This window comes from Leuciscus leuciscus (assembly GCF_965113295.1).
Source record: "Leuciscus leuciscus genome assembly, chromosome: 6".
In the NCBI taxonomy this organism is placed as follows: Eukaryota; Metazoa; Chordata; class Actinopteri; order Cypriniformes; family Leuciscidae; genus Leuciscus; species Leuciscus leuciscus.
In genome coordinates, this window is record NC_138730.1 from 8,320,117 (window position 1) to 8,334,118 (window position 14,002).

Below are 14,002 nucleotides of genomic sequence, written 5' to 3' on the forward strand. Positions count from 1 at the left end.
TTCCATTTGTAATATGTTGTAGAGTTCATTAAAGGGGTCATATAATGTCATTTTTGTACAAGCTAATATGATTCTTTAGGGTCTAAATTAAAAGTTTGTAATATACTTTAATTAAAAATTCTCATTAGTATTGTAAGAAAACACTAATTTTACCTGGTCAAAAACAGCTCTGTTTTCAGCACGCCGTTTAAGTGCATGGGTCTTTAAATGATAATGAGCTTTGCTCACGTACCCCGCCCCTCTGTTCTGTGCGTACACCGTTTGTAACACAATAACCATAACGCGTTGTTCATTATAAACATGGGATTATGAATTATATTGAGGACGTCATACATAGAAAACATGGCGTAATGTACCCTGAGTGTAAAAATAGCCGCATTCATCGTGAAGCGTGCAAGCGATTTGCAAAGATTAATATAAAGGTTAATAAAACGTTACACTCACTTCAGTTCTTCTGGAGGTGCAGCAGGAACACGAATAGTTGGTACCGATCCTTTTTTCAGGAGAAGCTTCTTAGCAAATAACCAGCTTTTTACTGACCTCATTTGTAAAGCAGTCTATCTATGTGCTTTTGGGTCTGTTAAATATGCGGTGGAATATGTTTGTCTGATGTGTTAATAAATCATGTGTTTTTAAGATCCAGGATCATTTTTGATAAATTAGGGATGGGTCACATTACCTGAAAAGAAATTTGTCTGGAGTGCATGATCTCAAAATGTTTATTGGTATATACCTTGCAAATAACACATATCAACTGTATTCAAAATGAAATATTAAAGTCGGACCTTAAAGTTAACAAAAGTAGTAAAAAGAAATAAACATCTAGGTACTGAATCTAAATGACACGTTTAACAAAAAGTGTCCCACCTTACCTGCATTCAATCAATCGATTTTAACATCGATGCCATAGAAGAATCATTCCCTTAGAAATGTTTACTTCTGCCTTCAAAGACAATTAAATAACAGTCCAATTGCATGTGTAATTGTCAGGCTTGGTACATCAGAGTCTGTAGAAATGGTTTCTTGAAAAAGAAGAACTGTCAGCTATTCACTTATGTGAGATGAATATCTGCTATAAGAAGTGGTGTCAAGCATGAACGTCAAGTGGAATTGTACACTAAGAATTAATGAGTCACAAATGAGCCAACAAATGAAGAGAAGAGGAATCTATGGCAGTACTTCTTTTAATAAACACAAAACAATGGACATAATCTACACTGGAGAACACATTGTGCAATGCAAGACAAAGAACTGAATAAACTGAGTGCTATATATAAACAGGCAAACAAAGGGAGCTAAATGAAACACAGGTGAACTTAATTAGTGACTAACAGATTATCATGGTTAACTTGTAGCTCAACATGAGTTCCTAAAAGAGCAGCCAAAAGTGTGATTGCAAAGGAACATTCTCTCAACCCCAGGTCAGGACTGCACACAGATTAAGTGTTGTAGTATTTTTGTGACTGCAATATTCAGGCTCCACACGGATTGAAGACAACTTTTCAGCTATACGGTGATGCACCTTTGCTGTTTTAGGCTTGTGTTTTTTTTCTCCATTCCATTTTCTCCATCAACTGACTTGATTTAGTAGGTTACAACAAAAAAAAAGTTAAAGCAAAAGTATAGATATTGTCTTTTATTTTACCTGTCCTTGTGAAGAAGTACACTTTAGCATGCTTTAAAGAAGAGTGCATATTATTGAAATTAAACCTATAAAAAAATATATACTTAAGTGCAAGAATGTAATGTAGTTTTCAGACTTAATTGCATGTTTATGCATATTTTAAATGTAAATTAAGCAGTCCTTTGTTTGACTGAAGTACATCTTTATTTGTAATCCATTTCATAATTACTTGTATTGTCTTTGAAATATGGTTAAAGTGCACTGCTGAATGTACTGATATTTACTGTGCATTTATGGTCAACAAAAATATATTTTAATACAATTTATATTTCATCTTATGTAATGCATTTAAAAATATACATGCAATGAAACATGAACTTTATATTTAATATTGAATAGCAAGTCTACTTCTTTAAAGCACAACAACATTTTTTTTTAAAAACATAATGTACTTTTAAAGTAAAACTCTTAGTTTGACATTACTTTTTTTTTCTTCTTTTTTTTGTGTACATGTACTTAATGTCTCTCCTGCCAGCAGAAGCGCTATGATAGCCACCAGAGGGCACTTCTCCCTAGACCTTTTCCATTTCCATAAACCTTTGCCTGCATTACATCCACCTGTATGTCATTGGTTTGTTCATGTTTGTGTGTATATATCATAAGCACTTTGGCTGGCAGGTGTGACACTTTAGTGGCTTTTTATAATTCATCAATGTTATTATCTGCAAGTGGACCTACAGGGTTTTTTATTATTATTATTATTGTATTTTCAAGATACTACAGGTACACATCCAATGCCAATAAGTGCTTTTTTTTTCACAAGGGTACATAGCAATGCAAAAATTATAGAGTTTTCCAGACAGCAACATGGTGTCGGCCCAGATCCAGCCCACATCTGGTACACATGGATTACACACGGCCCAGATGTGGGCCGACACTATGTTGCTGTCTGGGATATGGTTTTCCGTTGCAAACTAATCTGGTTGTGCTATTTTACCTAATGCAACTTCCATTCTCAAAGCTCCCTGCAACAAAGCATTGACCTTTTATCAAAAAATATTACATTCTTAAACCAAACGGCATGATTTCACTGAATCCACTCTTCATTGTAGGCTTTAAAGATCAACATGGAGAAAATCATCCTAATATTCCCTCTGATATTGCTGGTGCTGCATATACAAGGAGGAGAGTTCTCCAAAGATCCAGTTTGTTTGCCTGCCGAAGCTCCACAGCCGGAAGTCGTGGAGTTCGACAACACAATCTATGCCACTTGTGAAGTAACTCCCAGCCCCAATTTGCCACGTAACCAGCCAAAGATCTTTGGGCAAATCCTCTTCAAGCAGCTCTTCCCCAATGGAGATTTAGAAGTGAAAATCAACCTCCGTGGTTTGCCTGCCAACGATCATCAAGAGCGTGCCATGCACGTCCATCGGTATGGAGACCTGAGTCAAGGCAGCATCACTGTTGGTCCTCATTACAATCCAAACGGCGTTGACCACCCTCCTGGAGACCTGGGCAACTTTGCTTCCAAGCAAGGAGTTATAAGGCAGTCCCTGACGCTTCCAGACGCCAAGCTCTTTGGGCCTTATTCCATTCTGGGACGTGCGGTGGTGGTTCATGAGAAGGAGGATGATCCGGGAATGGATTCAGATGAGGAGAGTGCTGGACAGATAATTGCTTTGGGTGTGATTGGTATTACTACTCCAAGTCTGTGGCAGAAGACTGAAGTGCCCCCCAAGGAAAAATGTGGAGGTAGATTCAAATAGGATAATCATGATTTTCCTTGTGTATTCTTTGTATGTGTCCTACATTAAAGTATATTTCATAAAATGAACATTCCCATGTTTGTTTTTGTTTTGTTTTTTCTCTTGGTCTTTTCAGAGGCTTTTTGGCCATAGCTTCCAATAGTAAATGCACTCTTAAAAATAAATGTAGGGTGAATGCAGGTAAAGTGGGCCGTTTAGTTTGATTTACTGTGCTCAATGGGTTAACACTTTAAGAGCATGACAATGGCCTTTAATTAAAGATCCACTATTTCTTTAAATGATCAAATGGTTTTGGTTGATGCAATATGACACTGGAGGGTGTGGCTACATCTCAGGGGAGGACACCCTTATTGTTGAAGGTAGACATAACCTCTGACATAAGATTTTATTAAATATGATAAAACGTATCATTTAAGGTAACAGATTGTTTTGGCTTTATAGTGGTTCTTAATAAAGTTATTTTCCAGCTAAAGTTAGTTTCGATTGCTTCGCTTCCGTAGCAACGATCATTTGTTATTAAATTAGGGGCCGCCAAGACGACACCATTCTCTCTACACAGACTATAAACGAGAACCTGTGAGAAACGCTGATGGCGTTCACATGCGCATTAAGAATTGGTTCTATAGTTATGTGCGTCTCAATATATGTGCGCAGGTTTGGAATTCCCTACAAACCAAGCCTAAATAAAGTACTGGTCTTTCCTTTATACATTGATACAGTATTTTATTTTATCACTTCGGGGTAGGTACGCAAAATGAATTTCTCGCCAACGCTTTAACTGTAGAGTGGTAAAGTTGGCACTTCATCACTGCGTTGTCATCGGGTCCAGGCGAAGGTCCTTCGTGAGATCTGGATACGGCCTGGATCCGGCAGGCTGTGGGAAAACCTCGGGATAAACAAAGACACTAAAATTAGCGTAGATGCCATTCTTCTTATGATGTAACGAGTAGATCAGGATTTATGGGAAGTGTTCCCGGTTCCGGCTGACCAAATCTATGCAGCCTAACATTGAATTATAGAAGTCTATAATGTATTATGTGAATGCTAGGTCAAAAAGATGTGTCTTTAATCTAGCTTTGAACTGACAGAGTGTGTGTGTCTGCTTCCCGGACAATGTTAGGAAGACTGTTCCAAAGTTTTGGTGCTAAATAGGAAAAGGATCTACCGCCAGCAGTCGATTTTGATATTCTAGGTATTATTAACTGGCCGGAATTTTGAGATCGCAATAGACGTGAAGGACTATAATGCGTTAAGAGCTCGCTCAAGTACTGCGGAGCTAAACCATTTAGTGCTTTGCACTATGTACGATGTTTAATAGGCAGCCAATGCAGTGTTGACAGAACCGGGCTAATATGGTCATACTTCCTGGTTCTGGTAATTCAATTCAATTCAATTCAAATTTATTTGTATAGCGCTTTTCACAATACATATTGTCTCAAAGCAGCTTTACAGAAAGTGTATTTCAAAAAAATTTACATAGAAAAATACAGTTAGTTAATCATGCATTAATTTAGGGCATAACATATCGCCGGCGTCGAGTCGTCGCCGGTAAGAACTCGAGCTGCTGCGTTTTGAACTAGCTGTAGTTTGTTTATTAAGCGTGCAGGGCAACCGTTTTTGGTACGTATCCTAGAGACAAAGACAAATTAATGATATTAAGAAGAGGATCTATGACCTCTGGGAGCATCTCTCCACGTAGCTTAGTCGGAATAGGGTCTAACATACGTGTTGTCGATTTAGATGAATTAACGAGTTTGCAAAATTCTTCCTCTCCTATAGCAATAAATGAATCAAATTTTTCCTCAGGGAGACTACAATGCACTGCCTGATTCGATACTGTAGTAGACGATTGCATAGTTATAATTTTGTCCCTGATATTATCACTCTTATAAGTGAAGAAGTTCATAAAGTCATTACTGCTGTGTTGCTTGGAAACTTCTGGGCTTGAAGCTTTCTTTTTCGTTAGTTTAGCCACCGTTTCAAATAAATACCTAGGATTATGTTTATTTTCTTCTAATAGGGTTGAAAAATAAGCAGATCTAGCAGCTTTTAAGGCCTCTCTGTATGCAATCGAGCTCTCCTTCCATGAAATCCGAAATACCTCTAGTAAGGGAAACTAGGCTGTTCGTGGGAATTTTCCCATTCATTTAAGTTGCCATTGTCGGCCTAGGCATTCGGAGGTCCGCGTGCTCGAAATGGACGACACGAGCTGCTTAACCTAATGGTGACGTGGACGTTTTGTAAAATCGCATATAAAGTGGCCAAAATTACCATAAATTACCATAGGCCCTGTGTGGACGCCTCTGGGGGTGCCAGTGCACTACGGGGAGGTCCACCAAGTGCTTTTGGGGTCCGCCAACTACCTACTCTTCACCATAGTCCTCCTCAGTGCCACGAAGCACCTATTTTGACGCCTAACCACCTATCCTCTTCTTCATTGCCACGAAGTTCCTATGGGGTCCCCTGACCACCTACTCTTCACCATAGTCCTCCTCGTTGTCCACGAAGTGCCTATTTTGACCCCTAACCACCTATCCTCTTCTTCATAGCCACGAAGTGCCTATGGGGTCCCCTGACCACCTAAACTTCACCATAGTCTTCCTCGTTGTCCACGAAGTGCCTATTTTGACCCCTAACCACCTATCCTCTTCTCCATTGCCACGAAGTGCCTATGGGGTCCCCTGACCACCTAAACTTCACCATAGTCTTCCTCAGTACCACGAAGTGCCTATTTTGACCACTAACCACCTATCCTCTTCTTCATTGCCACAAAGTGCCTATGATGCCCCCTGACCACCTAAACTTCACCATAGTCTTCCTCATAGTCCACGAAGTGCCTATTTTGACCCCTAACCACCAAGTGTTTTTTTGTGTAGACGTTCCCCTCTCTGTATGTTTTTGGGGGCCGTGTGAGGCAGCTTTCTATGAAGTTTCGGGCCCCTAGCACCTCCAGGGGCCGAACGAGGTTCAGAGTGGTCCGATTGCCCCGAAATTGACACATACGTCCCGTCACGGGCCCCTGGGACGGTGTCCAGAGTTCCGTGTCCCTCTGACCTTTTTTCGCGCTAATTGGCCACCAACAGCCCTATGGAATAAGTTGCAGGTGGGACGTCAAACAAACAGGGGCCAAAAGGGGTCGAAAGGTCGCAGCGACCCCAAATTCGACACGGTGGTAGTCCAGGGGCCCCCGGTTCTAGATCCTGGATTTGGTGGTTCTAGATCGGTTCTAAGTATGTGTTTCAGCAAAACGACTTGATGGAAAGGCCCGATCGGCCCGAAATTGACACATGCGTCTCGTCACGGGCCCCGGGGACGGGTTCTAGAGTTCCGTGTCCCCGTCCGCTCGTTTGGCCGGAAAAAGACCCCCTTGACCTGGAAGCGCCTGTGAAGTTTGAACTGAATAAGTTGCACGTGGGAGGGCGGAAACACAGGGGTCGAAAGGTCGCAGCGCCTCCAAATTCGCCACCCTGGTAGTCGAGGGGCCCCCGGTTCTAGATCCCGGATCGCAGGGTTCTAGATCGGTTCCAAGTGTGTCTTTTTGCAGTGCGAAATTCTCCTCCCTTTGGTTCACTTTGACCATATGTCTGTCTATGTGTGCGAGAGGGCCTGCATTAATTGGACCACGTGCTTCGTGAAAGGTGGACAGAAAGGTCCGATTGGCCCAAAATTGACGTATGCATTATGGACCATGGCAAGCAGACTTTGGGACAAAAGGAGAACTAAAACGAGGATCAATATCGGCGTGGTGTTTTCGAGATGCCGAGAGCTCCACGTCCGTGACAAACTTCGACTTGACAGAGACGTCTTGCATGCACTTTATTAGACAGGTGAGCAAATGTACATAAAAGTAATCAATGTTATATAGCTCAACATGATGAAATGTTAGAATATGATCAGTATGTTATTCTAATGTTCATCTAGCTTACTGCTAGTCTCATACAGACAAACAAACACATAGAATAACATTATAACTTTCAACACACTCAAATGCAGTTTAGTGTGATAGTGTAGACCAAGTGAAACAGCGCTGCGTTACCTCACAAGTTTAATTCGCCAAATAAACTGACTTGTTAACCCTTTTCCACCAAGGCAGTGCTGGTGCTGGTTCGGAGCTAGAGCCTAGTTTCAAATCGGTTCTTTGTTTTTCGACACCCAAAGCACCAGCTCTGAACCAGGAAAAGTGGTACTTAAGTAGCACCAAAACATTGCTGGTCTAGAAGTATGAACCGCTTGCGTCAGGGGCTGGGGGCGGGGTTACCGTGACCAACAAGACGAACAGAAACTTGTCACCGCCATTTTTCAAATAGCAGCTCATCGAGCTAATAGCAGCTTGATTGTAATCTCCGTCTATGCAAGTTACGGCGAGCTGCACGAACACGTTGGATTCGCCGTGTTTGGATGCCGATGTAGGTTCGCAAAGCCATGAGCATCAATAGTAACGCAACGACCTCCATTGTTGATGGAAGGCTTGTTCGAGATGCATCGGAGCGGCACGGACCGATCGGAGCTGCGGGAGTGTTTGGAGAGCATACGACTCCTTGAGCTTTTGGATCGCTTTCGCAGTGCTTTGATGTCATGAGCCGATCGGTCTGCGAGAAGCCGAACCATCTCGAACAAGCCTGGTGTGTTTGTGTTTGGCGCTGCCACGCTAGCGTTGCTGGGCAACATGAGATGTATACAGTGACGTAAGATCTGCCTCTCTGGTGGCTCTTTGGCCTTGTGGAAAGGCAAACCGGATCTTAGAGAGCTCGTCAGTCGAACCAACTCCGGACTGGCTCTGGCTCTGAACTGGCACCCGGCTCATGCTGGTGGAAAAGGGGTATGTGTGAGTATTAATTCAGCACTTGCGGGTAGATCGGTAGAAGGAAATGTCCTTATTCCTTTATATCTGCGGGACTCGCATGTGGCGCTGATATCTGTCTCTCATTAGCAATCGCGACCTGCTTCATACCACAGTCATGTTAAAAACATCAATGTATTCACTCATCCATAAACATTATTAGATCCTTCGGCATGACGACAAGTTCCATAATTCCGCTTATGCGTCATCAACCTACACCTTTTTTATTGTAAGAGGTTAGCAAGCCTGGTTAGTACCTGGATGGGAGACCTCCTGAGAAAACCAGGTTGCTGCTGGAAGAGGTGTTCGTGAGGCCAGCAGGGGGTGCTCACCCTTGGTCTATGTGGGACCTAACGCCCCAGTGTAGTGATCGGGACACTATACTGTCAAAGAGCACCATCCTTCCAATGAGACGTTAAACCGAGGTCCTGACTCTCTTTAAAATCCCAGGATGTCCTTCGAAAAAGAGTAGGGGTGTAACCCCGGCATCCTGGCCAAATTTGCCCCTTGGCCTCTGTCCATCATGGCCTCCTAATCATCCCCATACACTGATTGGCTTCATCACTGTCTCCTCTCCACCATTAAGCTGGTGTGTGGTGGGCGTTCTGGCGCAATATGGCTGCCGCACATTGGTGGTGGTTGATGATATTCCCCCTTCCATGTAAAGCGCTTTGAGTACCCAGATAATTTACAGTGTGCAACAGACAGAAAAAAAGTTTTACAATATGGTTACCATTTTAAATTTTCCTCTTATTGAATTTTTGTTAGCCTATTTGTTGTTGCATGTGTTGTAGTTCCATTTGTAATATGTTGTAGAGTTCATTAAAGGGGTCATATAATGTCATTTTTGTACAAGCTAATATGATTCTTTAGGGTCTAAATTAAAAGTTTGTAATATACTTTAATTAAAAATTCTCATTAGTATTGTAAGAAAACACTAATTTTACCTGGTCAAAAACAGCTCTGTTTTCAGCACGCCGTTTAAGTGCATGGGTCTTTAAATGATAATGAGCTTTGCTCACGTACCCCGCCCCTCTGTTCTGTGCGTACACCGTTTGTAACACAATAACCATAACGCGTTGTTCATTATAAACATGGGATTATGAATTATATTGAGGACGTCATACATAGAAAACATGGCGTAATGTACCCTGAGTGTAAAAATAGCCGCATTCATCGTGAAGCGTGCAAGCGATTTGCAAAGATTAATATAAAGATTAATATAAAGGTTAATAAAACGTTACACTCACTTCAGTTCTTCTGGAGGTGCAGCAGGAACACGAATAGTTGGTACCGATCCTTTTTTCAGGAGCAGCTTCTTAGCAAATAACCAGCTTTTTACTGACCTCATTTGTAAAGCAGTCTATCTATGTGCTTTTGGGTCTGTTAAATATGCGGTGGAATATGTTTGTCTGATGTGTTAATAAATCATGTGTTTTTAAGATCCAGGATCATTTTTGATAAATTAGGGATGGGTCACATTACCTGAAAAGAAATTTGTCTGGAGTGCATGATCTCAAAATGTTTATTGGTATATACCTTGCAAATAACACATATCAACTGTATTCAAAATGAAATATTAAAGTCGGACCTTAAAGTTAACAAAAGTAGTAAAAAGAAATAAACATCTAGGTACTGAATCTAAATGACACGTTTAACAAAAAGTGTCCCACCTTACCTGCATTCAATCAATCGATTTTAACATCGATGCCATAGAAGAATCATTCCCTTAGAAATGTTTACTTCTGCCTTCAAAGACAATTAAATAACAGTCCAATTGCATGTGTAATTGTCAGGCTTGGTACATCAGAGTCTGTAGAAATGGTTTCTTGAAAAAGAAGAACTGTCAGCTATTCACTTATGTGAGATGAATATCTGCTATAAGAAGTGGTGTCAAGCATGAACGTCAAGTGGAATTGTACACTAAGAATTAATGAGTCACAAATGAGCCAACAAATGAAGAGAAGAGGAATCTATGGCAGTACTTCTTTTAATAAACACAAAACAATGGACATAATCTACACTGGAGAACACATTGTGCAATGCAAGACAAAGAACTGAATAAACTGAGTGCTATATATAAACAGGCAAACAAAGGGAGCTAAATGAAACACAGGTGAACTTAATTAGTGACTAACAGACTATCATGGTTAACTTGTAGCTCAACATGAGTTCCTAAAAGAGCAGCCAAAAGTGTGATTGCAAAGGAACATTCTCTCAACCCCAGGTCAGGACTGCACACAGATTAAGTGTTGTAGTATTTTTGTGACTGCAATATTCAGGCTCCACACGGATTGAAGACAACTTTTCAGCTATACGGTGATGCACCTTTGCTGTTTTAGGCTTGTGTTTTTTTTCTCCATTCCATTTTCTCCATCAACTGACTTGATTTAGTAGGTTACAACAAAAAAAAAGTTAAAGCAAAAGTATAGATATTGTCTTTTATTTTACCTGTCCTTGTGAAGAAGTACACTTTAGCATGCTTTAAAGAAGAGTGCATATTATTGAAATTAAACCTATAAAAAAATATATACTTAAGTGCAAGAATGTAATGTAGTTTTCAGACTTAATTGCATGTTTATGCATATTTTAAATGTAAATTAAGCAGTCCTTTGTTTGACTGAAGTACATCTTTATTTGTAATCCATTTCATAATTACTTGTATTGTCTTTGAAATATGGTTAAAGTGCACTGCTGAATGTACTGATATTTACTGTGCATTTATGGTCAACAAAAATATATTTTAATACAATTTATATTTCATCTTATGTAATGCATTTAAAAATATACATGCAATGAAACATGAACTTTATATTTAATATTGAATAGCAAGTCTACTACTTTAAAGCACAACAACATTTTTTTTTAAAAACATAATGTACTTTTAAAGTAAAACTCTTAGTTTGACATTACTTTTTTTTTCTTCTTTTTTTTGTGTACATGTACTTAATGTCTCTCCTGCCAGCAGAAGCGCTATGATAGCCACCAGAGGGCACTTCTCCCTAGACCTTTTCCATTTCCATAAACCTTTGCCTGCATTACATCCACCTGTATGTCATTGGTTTGTTCATGTTTGTGTGTATATATCATAAGCACTTTGGCTGGCAGGTGTGACACTTTAGTGGCTTTTTATAATTCATCAATGTTATTATCTGCAAGTGGACCTACAGGGTTTTTTATTATTATTATTATTATTGTATTTTCAAGATACTACAGGTACACATCCAATGCCAATAAGTGCTTTTTTTTTTCACAAGGGTACATAGCAATGCAAAAATTATAGAGTTTTCCAGACAGCAACATGGTGTCGGCCCAGATCCAGCCCACATCTGGTACACATGGATTACACACGGCCCAGATGTGGGCCGACACTATGTTGCTGTCTGGGATATGGTTTTCCGTTGCAAACTAATCTGGTTGTGCTATTTTACCTAATGCAACTTCCATTCTCAAAGCTCCCTGCAACAAAGCATTGACCTTTTATCAAAAAATATTACATTCTTAAACCAAACGGCATGATTTCACTGAATCCACTCTTCATTGTAGGCTTTAAAGATCAACATGGAGAAAATCATCCTAATATTCCCTCTGATATTGCTGGTGCTGCATATACAAGGAGGAGAGTTCTCCAAAGATCCAGTTTGTTTGCCTGCCGAAGCTCCACAGCCGGAAGTCGTGGAGTTCGACAACACAATCTATGCCACTTGTGAAGTAACTCCCAGCCCCAATTTGCCACGTAACCAGCCAAAGATCTTTGGGCAAATCCTCTTCAAGCAGCTCTTCCCCAATGGAGATTTAGAAGTGAAAATCAACCTCCGTGGTTTGCCTGCCAACGATCATCAAGAGCGTGCCATGCACGTCCATCGGTATGGAGACCTGAGTCAAGGCAGCATCACTGTTGGTCCTCATTACAATCCAAACGGCGTTGACCACCCTCCTGGAGACCTGGGCAACTTTGCTTCCAAGCAAGGAGTTATAAGGCAGTCCCTGACGCTTCCAGACGCCAAGCTCTTTGGGCCTTATTCCATTCTGGGACGTGCGGTGGTGGTTCATGAGAAGGAGGATGATCCGGGAATGGATTCAGATGAGGAGAGTGCTGGACAGATAATTGCTTTGGGTGTGATTGGTATTACTACTCCAAGTCTGTGGCAGAAGACTGAAGTGCCCCCCAAGGAAAAATGTGGAGGTAGATTCAAATAGGATAATCATGATTTTCCTTGTGTATTCTTTGTATGTGTCCTACATTAAAGTATATTTCATAAAATGAACATTCCCATGTTTGTTTTTGTTTTGTTTTTTCTCTTGGTCTTTTCAGAGGCTTTTTGGCCATAGCTTCCAATAGTAAATGCACTCTTAAAAATAAATGTAGGGTGAATGCAGGTAAAGTGGGCCGTTTAGTTTGATTTACTGTGCTCAATGGGTTAACACTTTAAGAGCATGACAATGGCCTTTAATTAAAGATCCACTATTTCTTTAAATGATCAAATGGTTTTGGTTGATGCAATATGACACTGGAGGGTGTGGCTACATCTCAGGGGAGGACACCCTTATTGTTGAAGGTAGACATAACCTCTGACATAAGATTTTATTAAATATGATAAAACGTATCATTTAAGGTAACAGATTGTTTTGGCTTTATAGTGGTTCTTAATAAAGTTATTTTCCAGCTAAAGTTAGTTTCGATTGCTTCGCTTCCGTAGCAACGATCATTTGTTATTAAATTAGGGGCCGCCAAGACGACACCATTCTCTCTACACAGACTATAAACGAGAACCTGTGAGAAACGCTGATGGCGTTCACATGCGCATTAAGAATTGGTTCTATAGTTATGTGCGTCTCAATATATGTGCGCAGGTTTGGAATTCCCTACAAACCAAGCCTAAATAAAGTACTGGTCTTTCCTTTATACATTGATACAGTATTTTATTTTATCACTTCGGGGTAGGTACGCAAAATGAATTTCTCGCCAACGCTTTAACTGTAGAGTGGTAAAGTTGGCACTTCATCACTGCGTTGTCATCGGGTCCAGGCGAAGGTCCTTCGTGAGATCTGGATACGGCCTGGATCCGGCAGGCTGTGGGAAAACCTCGGGATAAACAAAGACACTAAAATTAGCGTAGATGCCATTCTTCTTATGATGTAACGAGTAGATCAGGATTTATGGGAAGTGTTCCCGGTTCCGGCTGACCAAATCTATGCAGCCTAACATTGAATTATAGAAGTCTATAATGTATTATGTGAATGCTAGGTCAAAAAGATGTGTCTTTAATCTAGCTTTGAACTGACAGAGTGTGTGTGTCTGCTTCCCGGACAATGTTAGGAAGACTGTTCCAAAGTTTTGGTGCTAAATAGGAAAAGGATCTACCGCCAGCAGTCGATTTTGATATTCTAGGTATTATTAACTGGCCGGAATTTTGAGATCGCAATAGACGTGAAGGACTATAATGCGTTAAGAGCTCGCTCAAGTACTGCGGAGCTAAACCATTTAGTGCTTTGCACTATGTACGATGTTTAATAGGCAGCCAATGCAGTGTTGACAGAACCGGGCTAATATGGTCATACTTCCTGGTTCTGGTAATTCAATTCAATTCAATTCAAATTTATTTGTATAGCGCTTTTCACAATACATATTGTCTCAAAGCAGCTTTACAGAAAGTGTATTTCAAAAAAATGTACATAGAAAAATACAGTTAGTTAATCATGCATTAATTTAGGGCATAACATATCGCCGGCGTCGAGTCGTCGCCGGTAAGAACTCGAGCTGCTGCGTTT

General features: G+C 40.5%; 2 protein-coding genes across 2 annotated transcripts; both read left to right on the forward strand.

Annotated features, from left to right (window-relative positions):
* Positions 1-1,397: 1,397 nt before the first annotated feature.
* On the forward strand, positions 1,398-3,458 carry LOC309500227 (extracellular superoxide dismutase [Cu-Zn]-like). Its single transcript, XM_082171797.1, has 2 exons — positions 1,398-1,513; positions 2,737-3,458. Exon 2 carries the CDS (start codon positions 2,752-2,754, stop codon positions 3,388-3,390), a length of 639 nt encoding a protein of 212 aa, XP_082027923.1. The 5' UTR covers positions 1,398-1,513; positions 2,737-2,751; the 3' UTR covers positions 3,391-3,458.
* A 6,337-nt stretch (positions 3,459-9,795) lies between these two features.
* On the forward strand, positions 9,796-12,498 carry LOC309501288 (extracellular superoxide dismutase [Cu-Zn]-like). The gene is made up of 2 exons (XM_082173318.1): positions 9,796-10,549; positions 11,777-12,498. Exon 2 carries the CDS (start codon positions 11,792-11,794, stop codon positions 12,428-12,430), a length of 639 nt encoding a protein of 212 aa, XP_082029444.1. The 5' UTR covers positions 9,796-10,549; positions 11,777-11,791; the 3' UTR covers positions 12,431-12,498.
* Positions 12,499-14,002: the final 1,504 nt, after the last annotated feature.

Bases quoted from the DNA above. Each gene is read 5' to 3' on its own strand.
- LOC309501288 (XM_082173318.1), top strand. From the start codon at position 11,792: ATGGAGAAAATCATCCTAATATTCCCTCTGATATTGCTGGTGCTGCAT.
- LOC309500227 (XM_082171797.1), top strand. From the start codon at position 2,752: ATGGAGAAAATCATCCTAATATTCCCTCTGATATTGCTGGTGCTGCAT.